The following is a 26956-nucleotide window of genomic DNA, read 5'->3' as shown; positions in this document are numbered from 1 at the left end:
ATCAAGACATTTGTAAATAATAAGTGCGATATCCAAGTTTCAACTGTAGGCTACTATATTTCTGCAAGATGACCTTTAGCATTTTGACAGTAGGAATCTTTTGTTGTAGTGGTATGTGGATGATTGAGAGACCGGAGGTGGATTGACAAAAAATTAAGAGGTATTGTTTTCTAAATAAAGTTTAGAACCATAGAAACAATAACATCAAAACAACACTGTTTTTAAGTTGTCATATATAAGAATGAATGAATGACCTGGCACCATATTTCTTTGCTGATCAGAGCTGATAAGGTTGACCGCGACCTTTTATCTAGTTTCCGATAGACTTTTCTTAGGATTAGTCTAGGACATTAAAGAAAATATAATTGTGATATCCTGTTAAATTAACACTGTCTAATTAACATTACAGATGGGTGGGACTGATAACATTTGCAAGCATCATTTTATTATTAGCCATAGCCGCTACCTTCTACCAATGATAACAAACAGCATAATGTTGCTATCAGGTAATTGCTAATGCTAGGCTAACATTTATTATAACTGTTTAATACTTAAAGCTTCGTTTTCAACAAAATTTACTGACGTTAGTGAGGAAAGGGCTTTATGCCAGTATTAGCCAGTACTAAGCTGATATTTGTACTGAGTGTGGGATCTCAAGGTGGTTCATCTCTGCCAAGTAAAGCTTATATGTGAAGTTGATCAAAAGTAGTTTATTTGTTATATTGGTGCTAATCCACAGACTGTATGTATAAGATGGAAGCAGCTTCCAGCTTTGAAAAGTGAACACCCAAATGTGGTAAACCTGCATTTTTAAAATAAAAAAAAATAAAATAAAAAAAAGTAATTAATTAATGGCCAACAGGGAGTTGCTCTTCCAGTTACACAGACTTCCAGTAGTATAAGTTTGTGGGAAATTGGCCATCGACTCCCTTTCTCTGTAACCTCAGTAAACACTTAACAGATGATTCAAGTCATGCTCAATAGAATATTAACTACATTTTGTAGACTTTGGTCATTGTGAGAGTCAGAACCGTGTCTTTATATGCAAGAAATGAGAATTTGTAACAACTTGTTACGGACAAGTCTGCAATCATGATATCAGGGCTACCCACCCTTGCTCATTGCTCATCTTGGGATGATGACTGACATTACTGTGGCAGCGTCTTGTTTGTTTTTTTTTGTTTGTTTTGTTTTGTAATACTCCGTGTGCTAAGTCCTCCTTTGCTGTTGGCATTTTCTTAATTTTCAGAGTTTTCTGGAGTGTAACTATAACCATGTTACTATTGTCTGACCTCGGGAAAATTTTATTTGTGTTGTGCATTATAAATTTTCTAATTTCAAGATCAAGTAATCAAGTAAACTTATTCGACCATTCATAATTTAAGACTAGTATGCACTTTTTAATAAAGTCTGTAAACTTTGTTACAGTAATAAGGAGTGTGACTATCACTTGATCTTAGTAAAAATGATAATAACAATAGAAATAAAAGTCTGAAAGTTTCAAAGTTTGCAAAAACAAAATTTTGCCAAGCACTTGTGATAAGATTAAACGTGCAGTCAAAAAGAGAGAGAGAGAGAAGCCAAAAAATGTATGTCATTGAAGAAGCCACTAGTGGTTTACTTTGGACAGCTGTAATGCTTCACCACTGTGAAAAAAAACAAAAAAAACAAACCTCTAGAGCAGAGTCAGTGTGCAGCAAATTGGCTCACATAGTAGCCCTCTGTGGATAGTTGCTTTTCCAGTGTTGCTGTGCATGCTCTTTGTAATAACGCACTGAAAAGTCTACAGTCATACGTGAAAGGAAAGTGAAGATTTAGACTATTTATATGCCTGCAACGAGGAAGTGGATTTGTTGTATGGCTTGAATGACAGCGAGAAAAAAATGGCTTAAAAGTGGGCTCATCGGTACCACCAGATTTTGATTATTGCAATAAAAACGAACATAGGTGGCTAAAATTTGGTAGAAATTTAGTTGATCGGAGTAAATTTCCCTCCAAGGCTAGATCACTTGATCACTTGCAGAACTAAATCAGAAATACATGGTTCTAATGTTTCTTCACACATTGGTGTAACCTGGTGTTTCCTTTGAACATAGTCTTTTTTTTTCTTTTAAATTAAGCAATCATTTTATCAAGTCAGTTGTCAGATGTACATCCTCATCTAGTTGCTCAGTTCCTCAATAAGATTGTTTTCTTTCAGCTGCCATGACCGTAATGTTGCAGACATAGAAGCAAAAAAATGCCAAAGCAACCAGAGAGAAGAGGAAATGTCTATGTGAACCACTCCTGTATTTGACATGAGGCGATAAAGCTGTTTTTAGACATTGTGTCAATTTCTCTGTGAAATTTGTTTTTATCATTGCTTGATTGGACCAAGAGACTGTGCAGAAAGAAGGGGAAAAATCGTGCTTGAAGGAGAGGAAATGGACACACACACACACACACAGACAGTAGCCAGGCATTACACACAAAGACTGCCATTGTCTCAAAGGAGAAGGCAGTGGCAGTGACACTAACCAATGGGTGTCAGCCCACTTAAAAATGCTATAGAATTGACCAATGACGGAGAGATGCTAGGAAACTAATAAAACAGAAACTTGGTTAAACAGAAGATGAGGATAATATGGGCCTCAAATAGAAAAATGAAAATGCAAGACCGACTGACACTTGTTATCTCCACCACTTTAACTTCAGCCAACATCAGTGCTTGTCAGCCATTGACTTCAGGGTCTATGATTGGGCTTTATGTCTATTTTCAAATCAAAGTGAAGGATCTCAAGTGTGTTATAAGAGCCCCAAATGAAAAGTGGGTGGATATGCTGTGATGCGATGTCGTGCAGACTTCGCCGCAGTTTTTGGCTTCTATTTATCCAGCCCCCCACTAACGCATAACGATTGTTTAGCTTTAGAGATGAAGCAGAGTCGCGGTAGCACAGTACACGCCTGGGTTTGTTGAGCAACACTTTTCGCTTGGGCTTTGACTGTGGGAGCAGCTGAGTCGGGTGGAAACGAGGTGCAAACATAGTCACAGAGGAGAGGAAAAAGAGGGGGTTCGTTGTTGAAAGTCGAAGAGGGTAAGATGAAAGTGAGTCGACTCTAAGCAAAACTTAATTAACAGTGACAACCCATATTCGGTCAGAATCGACATGACACAGTCAGCACTTCCCCCTTGTTTGCTTCACTTACTTCCTCTTCTGGCTTTACGCAGCACAATCGAGACATTTTCCGCTGTAGGAGTTCACAAAGAGCCAGACTGTTAGTTTATTTTTAATATACAGTTTAGATTAGTTTTAAATTTCAACCCAAGACCAAATGTACATTATTGCCTGTTCTCAAGATGGCTAGAAGAGTAGGATTAGCCCTTAAAGCTCTTCCTTTTCTAAGCAGGAAGTAGAGCTACAAAGTCAGACCATATTGTGCTATAAAAAATGACCAGTCACTACTTCTGCACTTAACAGCCCAGTGTTTTGTAACTGTGGTCTCTTGTTGGCTGTTAATTGGTCTACGTTGAAAGTAATTGACTTTCCAAATCTCTTCTTGATTAATACAGCTTTTCTCTCTTTTTTTTTTCAAGCCAGTTTATTCATTTATGTGCAAACAGGATAGGAAGACTGTGTTTAAACATTACTCATGGCACATTCTCTAAGAATAGTCATACAGTAGAAGGGTTGATCAATGTGTCCTCAGATAATCCCCTCTGCCTGCCCTCCCATGGGTCTAACCGGATACAGCTTTGACCTCTCTGAGAGAGTCTGTTTGATCATCTTCCTGGGCTAAGCTGCCATCGCATCCTGACCACCGTTGATAGGTCCAGCTGGTTACAGGAAGTGGTGAGCTTATAGACTGCACAGTCATGTATTGCGGAATAGTCTGCACTGCAGAAATATAATAATTGCAGTGCTGGTGTTTATGTAATATGATCTAATTTATCTTAGCTGTATTCTACCACTCTTCTGTTAGTGAGACATTATGACAAAACCCTGTTAGCACTCTGAGTATCCCCTGTGAGCACCCCCACCCCTTTTCTTTTTCATATCTGAAGATGAAACGAAATGTCCCTAACTGACTTAAACCACCTTAAGCAGCAAAAGGATCACATTTGCAGAGCTATTTTTAGGATTTCTTTAAGAATTCATTTTGTGGTAAACTGATGACAGTATCACTCAGGTTTCACACAGCTTCATGTAAAGCAGACATTAATAAAAAAAACAAAAAACCTTTGCTTCCTGTTTAACCACAAGGAAGCAAAGAAAAAGAAATGGTTGATTAGCACAAAAAGGTGAATTGCGTGCTTGGCGTTGCACATCATGTGAGGTATAACAGATTAGGTTGCTTCCCTGTTCCCATTTTGTACACATTAACAACATTTGCACACATACTAAGTTCAAGGAAATAATAAATCTGTCAAACACCTGTACTGGCACTTTGTATTTAATCATTAGTTATGATTAATTTTTGATTCTCTTCCACAGTGTCTTCGTCCCATCTTCCTCCCCTCCCTGAGCCTTGCTCTGCCAGAGGTTTCTTCCTGTTAAAAGGGAGTTTTTCCTTCCCACCATTCCCAAATTGCTTGCTCATGCTTGGTCATATGATTGTTGGAGTTTTTTTTGTTTTTCTCTGTATCTTTACCTTACAATATAAAGTGCCTTGAAGCAACTGTTGTTGTGATTTGGGACTGTATAAATAAAATTTAATTTCATTAATTTATGCTCTGAACCACTTATTAGTCACAATTTTCTGCTTGTCTCTTAGTATACTCCTTTTTTTTTTTTTTTTTTAAATCATTGTAAGGTAAATGGTTTTTATCTTGGGAATGTTAAATAAAAACAGTGCCTTTTAAAGACTAAATAAGTAATTAAGTAATAATTTAATAATAAAACAGCATTCAGCTGCAGCCCCACACTCAGGAGTTAACATTTTATTCCACACACACCCTTTAGCCTTTCACCCCATTGCTCTTTCTCCTTCTGTGCTTACTTCCAACTTCCCTTAGTGACAGCACATTGCTCCAGTCCTTTGCACAATAGAAAAATGCATTCCAGGCATTACAATGCTCAGTCAACTTCCTCCAGCTTCTACTCATTCAATGTTCCCTGCAGCTGGGCTACTGTACAGCCATTCATTAAAACAATGATTTGGGTCCATTTATCTCTGGTCAAAACACAAATGTAGACAGAGCCTCTCGCTAGCTCTGCATTTGTTTTGGTCCTAATCATCCATCTCAAAGTTAATTTTTCTTTGCTGCACCACTCACATCTTGCTAATGCTATAAGACCTGAATGAATAAAATATCCTAGCATGAACTGTTATTTTCCAGCTGTTCACAGTGTTGCTGTATTGTCAAAAATTCATGTACTCAAGCCTTCGTGGACAAAGAAAAATGACTGTGTCTGAGAAAAAGCTTTCCTATAGCATGGCTTCCTATATTTTTGTAAATGTACCTGACATCCACGTGAAACAAAGGTGTCTCTGTGGACACAGCTTTTGAATTTGCTTATCTAAAAACCCGTCTTATCACTTTAGCTACTATACTGTAGGAAAGGTTTGTTTCTATTATAGAATTGAGTTGAGGAAATTCTGCAGTGTATTTTGTTATGTCAGATAAAAGTGAATAGAGGAGAAATTTGCATGGATATCATTCATTCCTCCTTAATCAGTACATGCCTTAGTTTTGTGCTTTAACTAGACCAGCTCATTTTTATCATAGCTGTTGAAAATATTGAGTTTCTTTCAAATGGACAATTTCATATGAAATAATAGCTCAGTTAGAAACTTGCTAATCTCAACTGATAGCCCTGTACTGCTGAGGTTTTTAATCATTTTGAAGTTGTTAACAGAGAAAGTAGTTCCGGCATTACGTTTCCCACGAAAATGAAACACACTCTCACTGAAGTCTTTGTTAGTTTTTACACCTCACAAGAAAGGAAATAAGAGTCAAAACCTTTTAATCCTGAACTGTATTGAACAGTCACCCTGAAATCTCCCAATGTAGCTCAGGGTGACGGGAATAGGGCTCAGTCCTCCTTTTGCATACTCATGCCTAAACCAAATTTTTGTACAGCCTTAAGACGATTTACTCTAGCGTTACGTGTCATTTTAGAGAAAGCCATTGTTCAGTTTCCCCACCGCTGCTGTTCTGTGCTGCATTCAGTCTTATATGAATCACACCAAATGTGCTTCCTTCTCAGCTCAATTCCGTGTACAGACTGATATGACATGAAAAACAGCCTCTCTGTGTGATGCTACAGGGGGAATACTTGTTGATTAGTTGGTGCTGATGTAGTTGGAGTAATTTAAGGAAAGCTTTTAGTGGTTAGCCTAACGGCTACTGGTGATGGGAATGGAAAACACGGTTCACACTTCAGAGGCTGCGGGTGTTTCGGCTTCAATTACATTTTCCTACACTCGTAGCTTGGGGCTCTATGCACGGATATATGCAGGCACACAAATAGCAGAGCATCACGGTTATTTATGTCGCAGCGATATCAGTGAGCAGTCGACTCATGTAGTCCTCACTTAGATTATGGTGATTAGCATGATGCAACCCACTATCTTCTCTGCCTCGCAGGGTACAACAAGCAGTTGCTGTTTATGCACACAGAGATAAATGAGCTCAGATATGCACTCAGATATGTGAGAGGATTTGGCTGAAACGGAGCTGTTTATTATATAATTTATTTCTAATCTGGATTTAAGCATGTCTGATTTACTGCTGTGATAAAGTGTTTATAAGAAATATGAAATACATTGAAATGTGGTGAAAGACGTTTGAAAAGATTTTCCCAATGTTTTTATTTATTAAGGACTGCTCAGGAACAGATAAGTGTGCTTGGATCATTGCTAAAGCACACTGTCTCGTGGTTGTTGCTTGTTTGCTGTCATGGCCGTTTCCTGATATTGCTCTGGAATGAGGCCAGTTTCTGGAGGTTTAAAAGTGATGACTGAGGCAAACCGGAAAGCAGAATTTCATACACATTGTGTACACTCCAGTACAACAGCTACATTCATTTTTAATATCTTTGTATATTTTTTTCACAGTTTACCACATTGTTTATTTATAAGTTCAGTGCTGGAGTTACTATTAACCCTGATGGAGAGTGCTCTCCCCATTTCCCTGGACCATCATGAGTCAATAAAAATGTGATCTGTCAGTGCCTGAAAAGTACAGGATGGTAGGACTGTAAGAGTGTTTCAGTTTGGAGAGAGCTTTGACTGGTCTAATGGATTTTGTGTGTCTGTGTGTGTGTGTGTGATCTCCTGACATTCTGACATTTAATTCTGGAAATTAATTTACTTTGTTCTGAAATACTTGTATTTGGGAACTTATCTTCATGATGTAGATACCTAATATGCCAAATCTTAATCAGTGGTATTAACACAGTTGCAGGCTGTGTCCTGTGTACAGCGCTTTGCATTCTGCTGAAACAGCAGTGGCTTCTCATGTTGTAGTAAATGAGCTTGTAACTGCTCGGTGTACTGAGGCTGTGTTGTCTGTTTCTCTTAGGAATTTTTCAAACTGAAAAAGCCAACCACAGACTCAGAAACAAAAAAACACCATGATAGTCTTATGATGCGATGCAAATGTGACACATTGGTGTATTTCCTCAAAAATGCTTTTCAAATCTATTGAGAAATTTACTGCTCTTGTGATTTCCCCAAAATCTCTGGATTACATAAAATTGTAATCCACTGGGAGTGAAGGAGGCGAACATAGGCCTATGTTTTTTCGGGTCTCTGGATTTGTCCTCAACATACTTAGCTCTGCTCTAGTTTTAATTATTTTATATGATGTTGTAAATGACTTTCTGGTAGCTTTGCCGAGCACGGCTTGTGTTTGATCTGCGTTTCCCTTTTGGCCTCGAGCACAAGCGATAACACAGCTGCGTGATAATACCAAAGCTACTTGTGGCTATCGCGAGTCCAGAAAAGCTCTCATTCTGTGAGGATGACCCATGCTGGCTGTGCTGAGGTGAATTAACGTAGCGTAATGCATTACTGGCCGGCTAGCTGTGCTACTTTATCACAACCAGCAGGAAACAGGAAGGGAGCAGCCAGCTGCAAGGTCAGAGGTCACTCTATAGTATGAGGGGGATGGAGGACAAAAACCTAGTGTTCAAAAAAAGGTTTGGCCTTTGACTGTGGTTAAGAATGACAGTGTAACTACAGGAAAAACAGAGCACTATAGAAGTATATGACAGTCTATATCAGCATGCTATTTTGTATGATTGTAGCACACTTACTCTTCATCGTCGCTGCTGGCACAGCACTTCAAATAGTAGTGACTGTTGTAAAGCTGGCTATTGAAGTATTGGCTACTGCCAAGTGTACACACAGTACAGAGATGCTGTTTTAGGGTGAGATGGGCTGAGAGATACTAAATCAGTTTATAGTTTAAATTAGCTTTGAATATTAATATTCACTCAGCTAATTTTAGTGCTTCCTCAACATTACAGACAAAAATATACAATGTTTTATTTTCAATGCTAATATTGTGCCATAGACAGCTGTGAAACTGTGATGCTAGTAGGACCAATGTTAACTTTCAGACTCCTTCTCTAGTTGTGAGTCACACTAATCGAATCACTACACACTGTACCTTTTACTTACAAAACACAAGATTGATGGATAGCAAATTGCTAATGCAGGTTGCTTTAACTGAAATCGATCTCGATCTAAAGCCTAGCAGCACCAAACATCATCGCAAACTCAGCAAGTAAGAGCGCAGTCCCATTTTTGACTGAGCTAATTACATAGTTCCACTTCCTGTATGAAGCTTCTGGTGCTTTTGTAGTTTAGGCAACTTAATTAACTTGCCTCAGCAGCTTCTTCTGCATGTTGATCTGTTTTATTACGGTAGTTTCTTGATTTTTAAAGCCAAAAGCATCTTTAGCAGTCAGCTTCGACATCCAGATTTCTCACAAGAGTTAAATGGTAAATGGCCTGCATTTGTATAGCGCTTTACTAGTCCCTAAGGACCCCAAAGCGCTTTACACATTCAGTCATCCACCCATTCACACACACATTCATACACTGGAAAGTAAGACTGAACCAAAAAAGACACTTTTTTCCCCCCAAAGACTTGATGCATAGTGCATGTTTTTGCTTTACCTTCTGTCTGAACTTATCCCACTGTGATCTAAGGATTAGCTGAACCTGGTAGGATTTGTTACTTTTTCTCAGTCTCACAAGTTGGCCACAAAAACTTTTCAGTTTATTCCCCTTCAGTGCACATGAAATTCACCTCAAACTTTGAATCTGTTAAGATCCAAATTTCAATGCTCATTGTGCCTATATAAATGTGTCTACCCCAAGTGGTTATATTCAAATGTATTATTACATTTGGTGAATTAGAATTTAAATTAAATGGTGGGTTTGAAGAGATGGTTTTATAAGCTCAAACACTTAAGTAGTCTCCATGAATGTTTTAGGTTCAGAGATGAAGGGAGTGGATGAGTAGATGAATAAGATGGCAAAGTAACCCTCATGAAAATGAAATGAAAGCTGTGAGTCAGGAGAGAGCAATTCCACACAAACTTGAGAGAGGTGAAGACTCTTTATGTGATTATGTTGTAGGTAAAAGAAAAGCAGGAGGGGGCTGTTGTAACTTAGATCTAAGTACAGAGTAGAGAGAGCTTGACAGAAGAAAGGATAAGGCAGCAGCTTTAAGGCTCAGCAGGCCAGTACAGCCAGGAAGCAGAAGTAACTGAGGGCGACCTCCTGCTGAGATGATAGCTGTTGAAGAAAGCACACAGAAATATAGTGTCACAAACATCTGTCATTCCTGAGATGATGCTGGAAAGGGAAGATGCTCTTAAATAGAGCTACATGAGCTCCTAAGGGAAATGCTGGGAGTAGTTGGTCTCATTTGTCACATTTCATCACTGAAGAGGCTAGCCTGGACTTCAAAGACAACAGCAGTCATTGCATCTAGCTTCAAGTCTTTGCTGTAGATTTTAAGTGGGCAGAGCATTTAAAAAGATTAGACATCAGGACTACAAGAGTGATTACTGTCATCATTTACTATCGCGAGGGTGTAAGTGTAAAACACTTGTGCAAGCCTTGCATCATTCCCCCCAGATTCTTGTATACCCCTCCGTGGTAAATGGTCTTCTTAACAAGTACTACTCTATTTTGGCAGGATGTCAATATACACTAATCTTATTCATCCATCTCTGGTCACTGTCCTGCTTCCTCATTCACTCTTTCCACTCCCCGCTTTTCCACTCATAGGGCGTGTGCTGTAGTGTGGGGCAGCTGCAGCGTAGCCGCGCTTTCATTGCTGTCTCTCTCGTGCATGTCAATTCACCCTGCCCGACAGCCAAGCACAATCTCCTTCTGTGCCGCCTCGTAAATCACCGCTTTCTCAGCTTAACGCTTATAATGCTGTGATGTGGTGCACGGGCATGGTGATAATGTTCAAATTCATTCTCTTATTTCCCAGTCAAGTATTTTCTCATCTTTATGTCATTTTCTTGTTTGGCTTCATGCTCTTCAGTTATTTCCTCCTTTGTTGTTGACCAACTGAAGTCACACCTATGTACTACTATGTACTACGATGTCCTAACCTTTGCATCGTATTCACTCTAAAGATGCATGCATGCATGTACTTGTGAAATGTATGCAAGAACCTGAAGCTATTTCTAGATCATAGAACCAGCTAAGGACATTCTCAGTAAGAATGTCCTTAGCTGATTTGCTATTTATTTGTTATTTAAACCTGGAAGCCCGTTCTTTTAACTACCATCCATGTTTCGGCAGATTTGAGGAGCAAGAATCTGTTATCTCTATGGTAGCCTGCACTTCGCATTCAAATCTCAAATTTCTTTGTGTTCCATGATGGTATCCCCCCTTTTCACTAACATAGATTGAATAACAGGCTGACAAACAGATGAAATAGGATGAAAAGTAGTCAGAAGTCATACACAAAGGGAAACGATAAGGGTTTCATGTTTTACCAGACTCATCATTTCCATTGTATATTCTGATGTATTTGTTATATACATTTTGCAGTGACATGGGGGGAAGGGTAGGCTTATTTATCAGCCAATTAACAGTTTGTAAGTCACTGAATCCTATTGCCACCTCAACTCCATTTGGAGGAAAAAAAGAACAGAAAGTCACATTCCATGTGACACTGTATGTTTGGGTGTGTTTGTGTAATATGCTTTGGGTTGTTTTTGAACACTTGACAGTCATCCACAGCACATCACTGCATTTCTTTTTTGCATTGACACAGATGGCTGAGCAAGCAAGAATGCTAAATAGGTTATTATTTTTGGTGGACTCAGGAAACTGCATGTTTGATGTGCATTTGAATATTTACTATTTCTGTTTCAGTGTTTTCGCCAGTATTTTATCCACAAGTAAAACTGTACTTGAATACACTCATGTTAGCTGAAAACATTGTTTTCTCACTGTGTATAGCTTGTGACACTAAGTTGACTTCTGCTTATTTGCCGTAAACTACTGTGTGTGACACGTTAAAACTATAGTTAACACTGAGGTTGTGTATTTGGTGGGGTTTTTTTTTTTTACTTTTGAATTTCAAAAACAGATTTTGTTTTCTGGAAATTCCAACCTTGGTAAATAATACACACGGTATAATCTGAATAAAATCCAGCTGTGATGCTAATAAGTTACTAATGTTACTCAGCATTTCTCTCTTGTGGCCTTTGCACGGTCTGGTGAACATCTAACAGCAATTCACTGTTTAACATGTTAAATCTGACAGTCTTCCCTCTTTTCCTGACTTCCACAGGAGGAATCTTACCAAGCTGTCTTTGATCTTCAGCCACATGCTGGCTGAGCTGAAGGCCATCTTCCCCAATGGTCTGTTTCAGGGTGACAACTTCCGCATCACTAAGGCAGATGCTGCAGAGTTTTGGAGACGCGCCTTCGGGGATAAGTAAGCACATTTGTGTGTGTATTATCATAGTGGTTCCTGGAAACTTAAAGAGTCACTTTTAAATTGTAAAAAGGAACTTCAATAGTGCAAATCAGTAAGAAGATATATGGTGATGTGAAAAGAGAATCTGTAGTTCTGTGAAAAACTAAGTGCTCCTTTCCACAGGAGTTGAGAGGATAAATAGCAGCCATTCAAATGAACTAGATTTATTGATTATCAGCAACTTTGATCAGCTCTACAAAAGCAAAGGTTTCAGCTATTTGCTGGTCTGGATGGTTCAGATTTGTGTTAACAAAATGCCACAATCTCATCAGTACATCAGTGGACATCCCAGCAAATTCAGGAGAAAACAAACTCAAACGACTACAGAGCTCTATCTCAGACTCAATAGTCCGGCTGTCAAGCACGGTGATGGAGGGACGATAATTTGGGCTTATTTTGCAGCTACAGGACCCAGATGCCTTGTAGTTACCGAGCTCACCACAAACTCATTTGTGTATCAAAGTATTCTAGAATCATATGTGAGGTTGCGCAGCAGGGTAATGATCACAACAAGCACAGCAGCAAATCAAGGTGTTGTAATGGCCCAGTCAAATTCAAGACATCAGGTTGATTGAAATGCTGTGGTGGGACCTTAAGAGAGCTGTGAATTCATAAATACCCACAAACCTCAGTGTGCTGAGGCGACGGAAAGAAGAGCAGGCCAATTCCTCTGCAGCAATGTGAGAGAAAAAATAAGATTACCGTAATTGTCGGGCTATAAGCCGCTACTTTTTGCACAAGCTTTGAACCCTGCGGCTTTTAGTCAGGTGCAGCTAATGTATGTACAAAACAGGATTTTCCCCTGATTTTAGCTTATGCGGCTAATATTCAGGTGCGCTTTGTAGTCCGGGAAATACGGTACTTCCAATTATTGGTGCTAAAGGTGGTTCTACAAGTTGTTCAATCATGGGGTATTTTCCGCTTTTCACAGGATTGCTGAGGAAAAGGGTCTTTTTTTTTTTTTCTTTCCCCTCTCACATGACTCTGTGGAACATCTGAGAGGAGAAGGTTTTGCCTTCTTTCACAGAAATCAGACAATGAATATCTTCCCTGGGACAAATGTTGGTCCAGTGACTAAAGAACACTAATGTCTTTTTGTGGTTTATTCACATGCAACTATGGACACAACTAATGTTCTGTGCGCACATTTTGGTTAATCAGTCACTATATACACAGACAAGTCAGATACCAAGGGGATGTAATCATCCTAGGGAACAATCGTTAGTGTGTATGCGTAATTATTCCCTAAAAGAAAAGGGATTCATAAATATTGCAAAGTTGAGTATATTGAAAATGTTGGTCAAAGGACTGAAATTCAGTTCACATCAGGTTTATATTTATGTCCAGTACAAAGATGACTTGAATATAATAGCATTTCCTCTTTATCAGATGTTAATCACTGTAGGTTTTACACACAGGCTATTCATGGCTGCATTTCGAGGTATGTGTTGCGTGTTAGATACAGACATACCAACCATAACCTGTAAAATGCTCTTGTGAAATGCATGTAGCATTTCACAAGTTAAAACCAAAACTCTTATTGCACCTTTACCTTCATTGTGCAAGACAGCATGCTGGTAGCCTACATTTAAGAATCATTATTTATGAGCTTTGAATTCTTGATGCTTTATTACACTTTTTTTGAGGGGATGTCATCATCCAATGTGTGTTTTTGTGTGTTACAGAACCATTGTGCCTTGGAAGGTATTCCGTCAGTCTCTCCATGAGTTTCATCCCATCAGCTCTGGGCTGGAGGCTATGGCCCTAAAGTCCACCATAGATCTAACCTGCAATGACTACATCTCCGTCTTTGAGTTTGACATATTCACCAGGCTATTTCAGGTAGATATCACACAGATGCACACTGCATCTTTCTCTTTGTTTTATAGTGGTCTCCTGAGCTAATGAAAGCAGAAATGTGCAAAGGAAGAGAGAGACAGAGAAGACCAAGATGGAGAGTAATTCCTAGGGGTTTGTTAGCCTTGGTCTAGGAAACGGATTTCATTTAAGCAGAACATAATGAACTTAAACTAATCAGCCGCATCTTTTTTCCCAGCTAACTCTATCAACTTATTAGCAGGATGTCTGTTGACGTATATACACCATCAGACAGCACTGACAATGAAAGTTTCCTCCTTCTCTGCCCAGCCAGTACACAAGGATATGTTCGGGAATTATTTTTCACTCTTTAATAGGCATCTGTTGTTGCATCATGTGGCCTAGATAAGTCCGTTTGTGCTAGAGAGCGACACTGCGATCTTTCTCAAAGAGTCATTAAATGTGCTTCCCTGAGGTATTTTATTACTTCCAGAAAAGTAATAAGTAGCAAGGTTGAAAGTAGAATAGTAGAAGTAGAATTTCTTTGACATGAAATCTTTGAGAGGTTAAGAAATTAAACTTTTATTTTGCTATCCCCTAAATTAACTGTGTGTTTTATAGCTCATATTACTGGTTGTCTACTTGCATCCTGTGTCAGAGGTAAAGGGCTAAATACAACCCACAATTTATATTTCACAATCATGAAGCAGCGCATTTGTTTCTGTGCCATTTTGTCATATACTTCTGGTGTGCAAGTGCTGCAAATTTCTCTAAGTATAGAATGAGGACAGATTTAAAAAAAAAAAAAAAAAAAAAAAAAGAGCAAAGGATATTGGGAAGGGGAGCACAAAGGCTGCATTTATCTACCTTCTTCAGGGCTTATCTGTATTTTGTAGTACAAGTTCTTTGCATCAGTATTGCAATTAAAACTGTATCGAATGAGAACCACTGATCTCTCGAGTGAACCACAATTTCTTGTATGCAACAGCTAATGTTTATTCCTCAGTGACATCACCCCTACTTATGTGTATGTTACTGACAGGCTTAATGAAGCCTAAACAGATTACAGACATTTCCTATGGCACTCCCTCTTACAAAAACGTCCTCCTCTAAATGTCCTCAAACGCAGAAGAGGAAGTGAGCCTGTGGCCATTTTAAGTTCTGTCCTTGATATGCAGCAGACTGTTATTTTTATTTATTTATTTTTTTATATTGCTTTAAAAGCCCTCTCAGATATCTCATCTCTCTTCATGCAATATCTTTAGGCTGAATTATGATTTGATTATAAATAGGCACATAAGAAAACATGCATTCTTAGTGCAGTTAGGTGAAAACGGAGTGGTTTAGGATGAGTTGCCCTTCAAATGTCGTTAAGATGTACCTGAAAAGTAATTGTACAGTTGCTGGATATAACCTTACTCATCAGACTTTATTGCACTTATTTAGTGCAGTCTGTTAGGGGGAAAAAAATACTAAAGCCTACAACAGACATGTGATAAAATATATTCCAGAAAAGAGTCCAGAGGAGACAGTTTTGACTTGTCACTTCCTGTGTTAAGTGCTGCTTACTGCAGAGCCAAATGGGCGGCGCTGGACCACGTCCAGCTCCCCCTCTCTGTGATTAAGGTTAGATTGAGGGTGGAGCTGGAGCTGGACTAGGCAACTGGCAGTGTTAGGTTTTCATTTGGGCAACTATTGTGATGCTGAAAGAGGACTGGATGGGTCTCATTAACATGTTTGCATCTCCTCAATTTTGCAGCTCACGTTAAGTGTCATATGTGTTAATTCTGCTTCCTTTCACACATCAGACAGACTAACGATAGCAATTGCAGAACCACCTACTCACCACAGCATGCATTCAGTGAGTGTGCTGTGGAGTAGCATGATTTTTTTTTTTTCCTCCCTGTTCTTCTTCATGTTAAATTTTTACTAGTTATTGTGAGCATTTCTGGATGTGGGTCAAGTCGCCTTTAAAGAAAGAAACATGAGCTCCTATAAACCAGGCTTTTTTCTCTCTCTCTTTTTTTTGAATGTACATTATGGAAAGCAGTCTACTAAAGTCTAGGAGTCTTCATTCTGTGATCCAGGTGGTGCCAAATGAGTTGCTTTGCTTAAAATACCTTTTTGCGCAGATTGATCCCGGTCATTGTACATCACAATGAGGTTTGCCGAACAGTTGTTTAAACCTTGAATATCACCAGTGATGCAATATATTTCACTCTTGCTGTGCTCATTCTGTTACTGCCATGTACATTCACACATCAGATGACTCACTTTCTCTGTGTGTGTGTATGTGTGTGTAGCCTTGGTCATCCCTGCTGCGGAACTGGAACAGCTTGGCAGTTACTCACCCGGGGTACATGGCCTTCCTCACCTACGATGAGGTCAAAGCTCGGCTTCAAAAGTTCATTCACAAGCCTGGCAGGTGAGATATCATGATACCAGACATCCACACCAGACTTCGTGAAATATTCATCAACACTGAATGTCTAACATGGTTCATAAAGCATTAGCTATATCAGACATAGATAGATAATTGTATAGGAACTTAATCGAGCATCACCATTTCTTTTTACCAGTACCACCTTGTAGTTGCTTGGTAACTTTACAGTCTGTTGTAATCTATAGATTACTTGGACATATTGCACAATTTGGTGAAAAATGCTGGGTGCAAAAGCAGAATATGCAACACGGGGCCAAAACAAAAAGCCTTGTTTTGCTATTCATGCAGCCCTACACAGAACACATATTCACTGCACTGTGCAGTGCAGTGAATACATAAAGCATAACTGCCCATTTGTAAATGCAGTTCATACCCAAAATGTTTCTACCATTACGGTGACCTTTCATTGCATGTATTTTTACAGTTTAGTTTTCTATCAACATATATTTTAGCACTGAGCAACATGATTCTGTACATTATTAGACACACGTCTCACACATCAAATCATCACTCTGGCAACTGGATAGTTGCACCCAGGTCCTATTTTTGTCCCTGGTAGAGGACAGAGAGGGCACAGTTTTAACCTTAATGCCAGATTCACTCACAATTAATGCAAAAGTTTGTGTGTTCATGTGTCTTAGTTTGTGTGTGAGGAACCCAGGGCAGCATGGCACTGGTACCTTGCATCAATGGCCTGATTGTATGCTGAAAGCTGATGTCACTTTTCAGGCCTGGCCCGTGTAGGGCCACGTTGACATTGGAGCAGTAGTTACTGGTTGATGTGAGTGCAGCGTTTTTGACGCTCTAAATTACTGTGCCCCATTAAGAGAATAATGTTGGTACTATGGCTACAACAGTTCTGTGCTAAACATCGAGGCTGTGACCAACACTTAGTCTTGCCAATTTTTAAGCCTATTTATTCCTTCCTCTTTTCTTTCATTTCTGTATACAAATTGGTCAGCTTGTGCAGTTAACTAGAGAAGTGCATATTGGGGGGAGTGGTCCATCTCTTATCTCTTCAGTTTTGTTCTTGCCTTTCTACTGTCCATCCCACGGCACAAACGGCTATTTTTATCTGATATAACATGCTGTGCATTCACCTCCAGTTCCACAACAGTGTCATTCTTATGAACCAGTATTAGTCCAGTTGCAGTTGATGTTAGTTATTGATCTTTTATTTTGATAAGCAGTGATGGGTTTTGTGTCTCTGTCATTCCTACAATCAGTTCTGTCCCAGTTGTCTTCTTTAGCAACGTCGAATGGTAACTACGGCAATGGTGTAAACGCAGCTGCTTTAATGTTTCTATAATGTGTTATATACACGGAATGTAATGTGTGTGTCTGTGATGTGTATCCCATGATCTAGTATATATTTATGTACATATGTGTTCAGTATTGTAATGAAAATGCAAATTAGAAAAAAGTAGCTGATTTTGCCACATTCTGTTATGCATGTTTATTATGCAGCCTGCATATTTTCATTTGGATTGTGCTTACTTGGAAGGTATTTCTTGTGCACATTTTGCAGACACTGCTGCCCTTTTACTACATTTCATCTCATTGTATTTTATTACTTTTTTCAGAGTTAAATCTGACCATTTAACACCATTCAAGCTCTTCTTATTTAAAATTTTCCTCTCTTCTCAGTTACATCTTCCGACTGAGCTGCACAAGACTGGGCCAGTGGGCTATTGGCTACGTGACTGCAGATGGAAATATACTCCAGACCATTCCCCATAATAAACCCCTCTTCCAGGCTCTCATTGATGGTTTCAGGGAAGGATTGTAAGTCAACTGGCATTTTGTGAGCCTCACTTAAAATCATGTCATTTTCTTGCAGCTTTCCATCCAGAGCTCTGAGCTTCTGTTTTTTTGTCTTTGTCACTGGTTCAGTCTTGATTCCCTTGATTCGATGTAATTTTTACTTGCAGAGCGCCTCTTTTTCTCTCGTTCTCCTGTTCTGTCCTTTCTTCCTACAAAGCTTGCACAGTTTTGTGTGTGAGATTTGCTCTAAGCCAATTCAGACATATCATTTTACATGTTCCCATCATTCCAGTGTTCTAACCACAATAGAGTTGTTGATTTAGCTGACTGGCGTAAAACTCATCTTTTTAAGCCAGCGCTGATTCCTTTGTTTAATAACAGCTATAGTTGGTCTGTTCCACCGTGTAATCAAATGGTGATTTCAAGTGGGAAATCTTGAAAACTTTTCAAAGCTTATAAACCGCCTCTATCTTCGAAACATTTATCAAATGGTAATTACAGAGTCTGACTCATTTAGAAAACACTCACGTATTGTACATGCACAAACTCGTAGCGAATGAATGGACTGAACAGATGTTTTCATTACTGCAGCCTGTTAGGTATACATGCCACATAATTGCAGTAACTAATAATGATCATTACTTCTAAATTAACATACCTGCCAAAATACCCAGGGATACTTTATATAGATTTACTAATTTGTTGTGTCTCTACATCTGCAGCTATTTATTCCCTGATGGCCGGACTCAAAATCCTGACCTGACAGGACTGTGCGAGCCTTCGCCTCAAGACCATATCAAAGTCACCCAGGTCAGAGCAGCCTTCTTCTAAGACCCTTGAAAACCCTGTGTTTTTTCGTGAGCTTTTTATTTTATTGCAGTGTTAAAATGGTTTGTTACGTTTGGATGACTAAACAAAGGATTTAAACAATTTATACATCTGTTAATAAGATTGGTTAGATGGGATCCAGTACTGATCACACTCTTACAGCAGTGGATCCAGTGGGAGTCCTAAAGAATTTTGAGTATTATCAACATCTTTATTCATAACTTTGTTTTAAATACTGTAGAAGATCTTTTCAGACTCATACATGTTCTCAGAATTTTGTAAGTACAATGAACAGACTCATTTTGCAGCCACTGGACTGAAACTCAAACTACACCCCCACAACTACCTATTGCTCTAGATCCTTCCAGGCTTTTTTTTTTTCTCTTCTCCTTTTTTTTTTTTTTTCTTTCAAAAGGATCTCAGGTGCTGTTGTTCCTGTGTGATGTTACCGTCTTGTCATGTTTTTTTTTTCTCCCCGCAGGAACAATACGAGCTGTACTGTGAGATGGGCTCCACTTTCCAGCTTTGTAAGATCTGTGCCGAGAACGACAAGGATGTGAAGATTGAGCCCTGTGGTCATCTCATGTGCACTTCCTGTCTCACTGCCTGGCAGGTACAAGAGTGGGTGTATGCAAGGGGGTTTGTGTGGGTTGTTCATGTGTCATAACTCAAACCTGTTGAGAAGTGAACTGTCTGTTGAAGTGCTCTTTTATTCAGACATGTCAGACACAAAAAGAAAAAACCCTTTTCTCATCTCTGCATGCTCTAACCATCTGCCTTTTGGCCTGTGTTGCAGGAGTCAGAAGGTCAGGGAACAGGATGTCCCTTTTGTCGCTGTGAGATTAAGGGTACGGAGCCGATAGTTGTGGATCCTTTTGACCCAAAGGACAACAGCGGAGGGTCTTCCAAGAGCACATTTGGGGCTGAGGGTGCACCCTCACCCAGCTACGACGACGATGATGATGACAGACTTGAAGACCCTCATCTAATAATGAGCAAACTTGCCTGCACAAAGGTAAGACGGTGACAGGAGTCGGACTTGACTAAAAAAAAAGTTACTTCACTCAAAGTTTCCAGTCGTGGCACTGGGTGAGCTATTCTGGTCTTTTTCTATTCATAAAACGTTGAGGCACTTAACACCCAGAGTGCACCTCACAGGTTCCTGCTGTCCTCTTATCTCCTGCTTTTCTGAGAGACCCTGTGCAGATGAAACGCTCCCTGCCCTGGCCTTTTCACTTCTTGTGAGCTTCAAGCTCACATCTCCTATCTAAAGTCTTTCATCTCCATCTTTCATGGCACCAAGGTAGCAGCTTTTTGTGCCTCTTTGTATTTGATATGTGGGGAATTCTCCTGTCTTACATCTTTTATGTACCTCTGAGAAACTCTGTGTGCATTAATCTGTTTATAGAGCAGGCGAATACCTGAGATCATACACACTTTGATGTGGTCCCGGGAATTTCTTTGGCTTTGATTGCTGGCCTGACCTCTTTGACCATTTACTCTATATTTACTCATTTCTTGTGCATACTTCTTTGTTTCATCTGTGTTGAAACAAGATACGTTTGAGGAACTGCAGAAAAAATAAAGCTCTAATATTGAACAGTGCTGTAAAGTAACCTTATAAGGTTATGAGAGTTTTCAGTTGGCCTGATGTTATTGCAGAGATATGAGAGGAGATTTGTGATATTTGCAAAATGAGAAGTGGCATTTGGACTCCGTCTGATTGTGTTTGAATAATGCTGATCAGATGAAATCTGTGTTTGGCTCTTTTGTGCGTCATCCAGGTGGAGCGTCCCCCATCACCTATGTCTGGGACTCCTCAGTCCTCTCTTCCCCCAGTGCCTCCCAGACTAGACCTATTACCGCACAGACCTCCCAACCCCCCTGGTGCCTCCAGCCCTGGAGTCAGCAGTAAGGTAACTAAATGTACACAAGAAGGGATTGTAAAAACTTACAAGTCTAATATTGATGTCCAGTCTATGTACAGTAGAGTGTGTCATGCCTTAGTGGGTGCCTAATCCTAATCTACTCAACATTTGTGGTGGGTTCAGAGTCAGAGCAGGTAAGAAGGGGGAGGGGGAAAAGCCTAAGATTGAAAAATAGACTAGCTATGCGCTCGGAAGAACCTACGCGTAATGCTCCTTCATACAGGTAAGGAATTTAAAAATGGCGGTCACAATCATCAGGGCATTTTATGTTCAAATTTCCTTCTCTGGGAAACTGCCATATTTCCACATTTTTATTATCTTTTAAATGTAGATAAAATGAAACTGCAGATGAAAAGCTTGATTATTCTGCACATGATAAACAGCATCTTTGCTTGGTGTTGTTCATCTAAGTTGCGTGTATTGTTGGAAATGATGACTAATGCATAAACAGTGTCTTTCTTGCTAAATGGATTACTTCCAGCACTGAAGATAACAGCACAGAGCTTTCTTTGGTTTCACATTAATATCGCATGTAGTCTAATCGAGATCCCTCCTCCTTGGTTTTTCCCTCCAGGCACCATCTCATCACAAAGACAAGCCTCTTCCCCTTCCCCCAGCACTGCGTGATCTCCCCCCTCCCCCTCCTCCAGACCGTCCCCACACAGCCGGGGCAGCCCCTGATGGACGGCTTCAGAGGCGGCCCTTGCCCAGCACACCCGGGGAGCCCCCTCGCGATAAACTCCCTCCTACACCCCCAAACCGACCCCTGTCTGACTGGACCTCCAGGCCGGTTCCCAAGGCTCCCACCTCCTCTTCGTCATCCTCTTCGGTATCCTCTTCGTCCACCCAGTTCCCCTGTCTGGGCGGGGACCTCCGAGCAGGTGTCAGGGAACTCTCCAACAGGCACTCCCTCCCCTTGGCACTGCCCTCCGCCATGGACGCTCGCTCAGACTCCCAGAACAACAGCTCCCTCAGTCTGGACCACCAGCTGGTCAGAGCAACCACAAAACACAGCACATTCAACTGCCCTTTGATTCATTTGCTGGCACACATATCACTAAAGTTATTACTAACTTTCCAAACAAAACTGAAATTATTGAGAATACTGTTTATATGGATTCCAGTAAATTGTTATCTGTCACAAAAACAGTGACAATGACATTAAGGTTGGCTTTTTACTTTTTGGACAAGCAGGCCTAGTCTTTTTGAGAGTTTAAAGTCTTTGGTTCCACTGTATTCTGATACATAGTCTTCTACTTTACTACTGGCATGTCTGTGCAGGTCTAAATCCTAAGAGCTGCCTTTAATGTGTTTAATTTATTTATGATTCTTAGTTTTAACTACAAAAATATTTGTCTTTAGTGTTTCTAAGATGCCATCTTTTGTTTCCTTTTCAGAATTTTTCCACGGGAGTTGGTCAAGATTACGACAACCCCAGAGTCAAACCTTCTGTCTCAGCCAATGCCATTTATGCACTGGCAAACAGGTACGTTTCAGTGCTGCTGAAAGCATCTCAGTGGAGTGGATCTTGTCTTTCCTGAATCACTGACATGCTCTTTGCTTACTTGCAATCCACAAAGCTGTACAAATTACCTTGTTTGAAGTTGATTTATACTCAGTACCTTTTTTAAGGATCATTTTACATAATATAAATGGTGCTTAATAAATAATATTCTTGGATCTGACTGCAGAGCGTCCCCAGCTACAGCCAGGCCAGCAGGAGGAGATGAAGGACATGACAGTGATGATGAGTACATGATCCCCTCTTCTCGGCCTGTTCTGCCCCCCATCCCGACTCCACTCATGGGGGAGACCCCACCAATCCCAAGACCCCCACAGCCCGTGTCAGCAGTCCCGACACAGACCCAGGCCTCTGCACTGAACACACGGTACTCAGGCCTTTCTATTACTCTCTCGCAGCACATAAGAAAAATAAACTGTCACTATTGATTTATTTTTGCTTTTGGCCTTGCAGGCTGATTCTGGACGATGTACCTCATTCACTCCAAATGTATGAAGCCATGTTCAACGCCCAGCCCAGGTCACAACAAGCGAGAGATTCAGGTATTTGTGACCCACTAATCTCAGCTGGGCTTTGTGGGGCGGGGCCGTGTGCAGTGTTCAGGGCAATTCTCTTTCACGTAATACTTTGAATATGCAAAAATCTTACGTTTTAATCAGACAAGCCTCATCTGGATTTTCTGAAGTTTTATTTATTTGCTAAAACGACCACTGCACATCCTGGGAATAAACACCTCTGTATTGACATAAATGTGACTTATACTTCTGACTGCACTTGTGAGTTATCTGAAACTGTTTTAGACAATGTTAACCTGTTTAATTTCATTTGGTTAAGGTCTCAAGCATGTATTAAACTTTTAATCTCTCTGTTTGATGTCATATTCTGATTTCCTTTCAGACTATTCAGATTTGCCCCCTCAACCAGTGAGTAACGGTCCCAGAGACCATGAGGCTGACGACGGGGAAGAGGAGGAGAACGGCTACGACTTCCCAAAACCCCGACTGCCTTTGCCTCCCGCCCGACGGACCCTTTCAGAAATGGGGGGGTCTTTGTCTTCATCTTCTTCATCCTCCTCATTATGCGCTGCAGCAGCTTTCAATCGTCTTTCTCTAGATGCGGATGCTGGAGCGACAGCGCGTAAGTTTAACAGTTTATTGATTTAAAAAAGTGTTTTTTTTGTTTTGTTTTTTTTCTCTTTACTATGATTTCGGTTCTTTATCAATAAACATACCCATGCTTGCCACAGCTGATTTTAATGTTGTATTTCTACTTGCATTTCATCTGTTATTCAGCTTATCCTGCTTAAAAATGGACTTCTACTAAGTGCTTTGACATTTTAAATGTTTTAAAAGTTTTTTACGTCTGGGACAGCAGCTGCAGGGAAACTGCCTGTCTCTTAAAATCACTTGTATATAGCAATTTTATAACTACAGCCTTCACGTCCTTTCTGGCTCAAAATCAGCAAAAACTGCTGATGAATCAATAACTCGACGTCCAAAAGTTCTTTGACCAGATCACAGCCTGAAAAGTCAGCTAAAGCATTTTGCTTCCTGGTCTGGGGCCAAACATAATGCAGATTTTCCAGAAGCTCTCTGGAGTTAATATTAGACTCAGCTCTGGACTTTGATTGTCATGGATTGATTTCTTTTACTGCACATCATCTGCATTTGTGGGTGCGTGCAGATTCAAAGAAAAGTAAAGACCAGTAATTACAGAGAGCTGTTTCGTTACATTAGTGACCTTAAAATAGTTTTTTTTTTTTTTTTAAATCCAAAGCGATGTCCTCAGAATGGTGGAAACAACCTGATGTGGGATGACCTGCTGTGTCATCAGAAACCCGTAGTGACCACACAGACGTCTTCCTCCAAAGACTGCGAGGAGCTAACACAGCAGTACTTGCCTCAGCAGACACAACACGGTGTGAAGAAAGAAGTTAAAGCAGAGAGTAGATAAAGGGAGCAGTGTTTTAGATGACTTAGGAGAGACTCCATGTTAGAAGCACCACCTCTGAGTTTAAGTGTTCAGGTGGTTGCTGATGAGACTGTGTTCATTATGTCCTGGCCTCTGTTGTGACTTGACATTTACTGCTGGAGGATGATTGCAGTGTCTGATTGTTCCCATCTTCAGTCCTCATGTCTAAGGATCAATGAGTGCTCACACAGTCTGATTAACTCTGAGATTCGAGCTTATGACTGGTTTATTGAAAGCCACTACACTGGAAAGGACATCAAATGTGTGTTAAGATAAAAAGTTCATAGCTTACCTCAGTGATCAAGATCCTTTGTTCCACATTATTTTCACATTATTTCCAGTAGTTTTATTTTCTGTCTTTGACCCACACTGGCTGTTATGTTTAAAACTAGTTTATGTTGGTTGTCATTCCACCAAAGCCAGACCCTTTGATTTCACTCTTCCCATTTCCTCAGCCTTCCCAGATCCAATGGAGGCACCAGAGAGACCTCCAAAGCCCCTTCCCAGACGAATCAATTCCGAGCGCCGGGCCAGCCCAGTCCCCCCCACTCCGCTCGGCGGCGGGGCAACAGGAGGAGAAGCCAACCCACAAATCAGTAGCGAGATCGAGCACCTAATGAGTCAGGGATACACTCAGCACGACATCCAGAAAGCACTGATGATTGCACAGAACAATATCGAGATGGCCAAGAACATCCTGCGCGAATTTGTCTCCATTCCCTCTACCGCGCACATTCTCACATAGCACATCCTCCCGCCTCTCTCCTGTTTGCTCTCTTTTGCCTAGCTTGGCCCAGCCTGGTTTGGTTTAGGCTGGCATAGACCAGCCCGAAACCCAAAGCCACTGCCTGCAGCACTAGCTCCAGTGCTGGCTGACACCCTACGCCCCTGTGGATTTTTAACTGGCTGTTACTCCAGCAAGCTCGCAGTGTCTCGGGACTCTCGCCCTGCACTCCACACGCTTTCACAGTGTCTGGCCTTCTTTGAACTGCTGCAGCCGGCCTCTTAGTTTTCAACAACATCTCCGCAGGACTCATCCCGTGCGGAGCAACGACAAATAATGGAACGCCGTATAATTGCAAGGCTTCTGTAGGAATGTCGGAGAGATGGATTCTTATCCTTTCATTTTGAAGCCTCTTGCTGAAAATGTAACCAACACCTCACAAAGAAAACTAAAATGTATGTCTATATGAAAATTTAATATATGAGTAAATATATATTAAATGTGTGTAATATATACAGTACGTGCATATATAGTATGTGAAAATGATCGCAGCTTTGAGGGTCACGGTTGGTACAGGCGAAAAAAGCGCAGATGGGACCAGGTTAAAGAGTCGGTTGGGGGATTTCTGTAACTGGGTGAGGACGAGTCGGGGTGTCTTCCTCACCCAGGTTTGTTGGTCAGCAGCAGTTTGGGGGGGGAAAGAAAAAGAAAAAAAAAAAAAAACATGCCGCAGAGCTTCTTCATTTGGAATTCAGTCTGTTATGGCCTTCGATTAACTGTTGCTTTGGTACTTTTTTTGTTTTAGAAACTGCTTGTTTTGTCATGTTGTTGTTTTTTGTTTTTTTTCAAAGTAGCATGAAGATGGTTTCAGGTCGTGTGTGTGTGTGTGTGTGTGTGTGTGTGTGTGTGTGTGTGTGTGTCAGTGAGACCTACACCTCATGGCCTGCTCTTAACACGAACCCCTGTTCCTGTACATCATGAATGTGGAATTACACTCGGTGTACTCAAGACTCGTGCTCTGTAAACGTACTACTGCTCGAACTTGTGTGTCAGGGCCCAGTGTAGCTGTAGAGCCTGGCAGTGAGATTAGAGGACGTACTAATGTTGACGCCCCTGCAGTACCAGACAGGCTGAACGCTTTTTTTTTTTTTTTTTTTTTTTTATCATCATCATTATTATTTTTGACTAACTTCTTAGGCTGACTGGTTCAGATTTATATCTCCAGCTCAGTCCGGTGTTACAAAAACAACAACAAAAAAAAGTCATTGATTTTACTTTGATAATATATTATTGTAATATGATCATAAATATTGTTATTATAATTAATTCAGAAGTGCTTCACTGCTGCTACTGTTGTTAGTGCTAAACAATTAAGACTTCAATGTACAATTGTGAATATTGTGTTTAACCGTCTTTAAAGTGACAGTATCATGTGTTTCTCTAGTCTGTAATGTAGCATACTTGAAAGTACAAGCGACTTGTGAGCACACAGCTCTATCAGGTCGCAAATCTTCAGTGTTTTTCTTTTCTGTTTTTCTTAACATATATATAAATATAAAATATACTCTGTAAGTGGAATCTGTAGAGGAACAGAAATATCACAAGCAAAATGTTCTGGGAATGGAAACCAGACGTTTTGCAACAGATTCAAGCTTCTCTTTCACATCGGTTTCCTTCCTCTGTAGGAGTTCGTCCTGCTGAAAGGGAGCGACTGTCGAGGCTTTTTAATCGTAGGCTCATGGGTTTGTTGGCGCACCCCTCCAAGTCTACAGAAAATCAGTGTTTGGGCTGACTGTAAGAGCTAACTCAGGAATAATAATGTATGTCTGAACAAGTGGTGTTCACCCTGTCTGTCAAAAAAAAAAAAAACCCCAGAAGAGACTCATATTGGCATAGACAGCAGCTCACCTGTCCAGCTGTCTGTTCATCCAGGTGACATGTAGCCAAAAGTTTCCGCGTAATGAAGTCACACAAGTTTTTTTAATTACTCATTTTGGTTTGTCATAAGTTG

At 40.3% G+C, this 26956-nt stretch overlaps 1 protein-coding gene across 4 annotated transcripts in view; it reads left to right on the top strand.

Moving 5' to 3' along the window:
• The window catches only part of cbl (Cbl proto-oncogene), a 33869-nt gene extending 7743 nt beyond the window's left edge, over positions 1-26126 (top strand). For 3 of the 4 annotated variants that reach the window (XM_085429391.1, XM_085429390.1, XM_085429389.1), the window contains 14 exons: positions 11759-11905; positions 13633-13789; positions 16069-16190; positions 17856-17993; positions 18695-18782; positions 19282-19413; positions 19597-19815; positions 20585-20716; positions 21303-21719; positions 22126-22214; positions 22420-22617; positions 22704-22792; positions 23148-23387; positions 24677-26126. In XM_085429391.1, coding sequence (XP_085285517.1) covers positions 11759-11905; positions 13633-13789; positions 16069-16190; positions 17856-17993; positions 18695-18782; positions 19282-19413; positions 19597-19815; positions 20585-20716; positions 21303-21719; positions 22126-22214; positions 22420-22617; positions 22704-22792; positions 23148-23387; positions 24677-24966 — 2458 coding nt within the window. In that variant the 3' untranslated portion in view covers positions 24967-26126. The other variant, XM_085429392.1, reaches the window with a different exon arrangement.
• Positions 26127-26956: the final 830 nt, after the last annotated feature.

This window comes from Rhamphochromis longiceps, linkage group LG14 (genome assembly GCF_057381845.1).
Source record: "Rhamphochromis longiceps isolate RC_006_pf linkage group LG14, R_longiceps_female_GT1.1, whole genome shotgun sequence".
NCBI classification, from domain to species: Eukaryota; Metazoa; Chordata; class Actinopteri; order Cichliformes; family Cichlidae; genus Rhamphochromis; species Rhamphochromis longiceps.
This window is presented reverse-complemented; position numbering and strand designations above follow the sequence as displayed.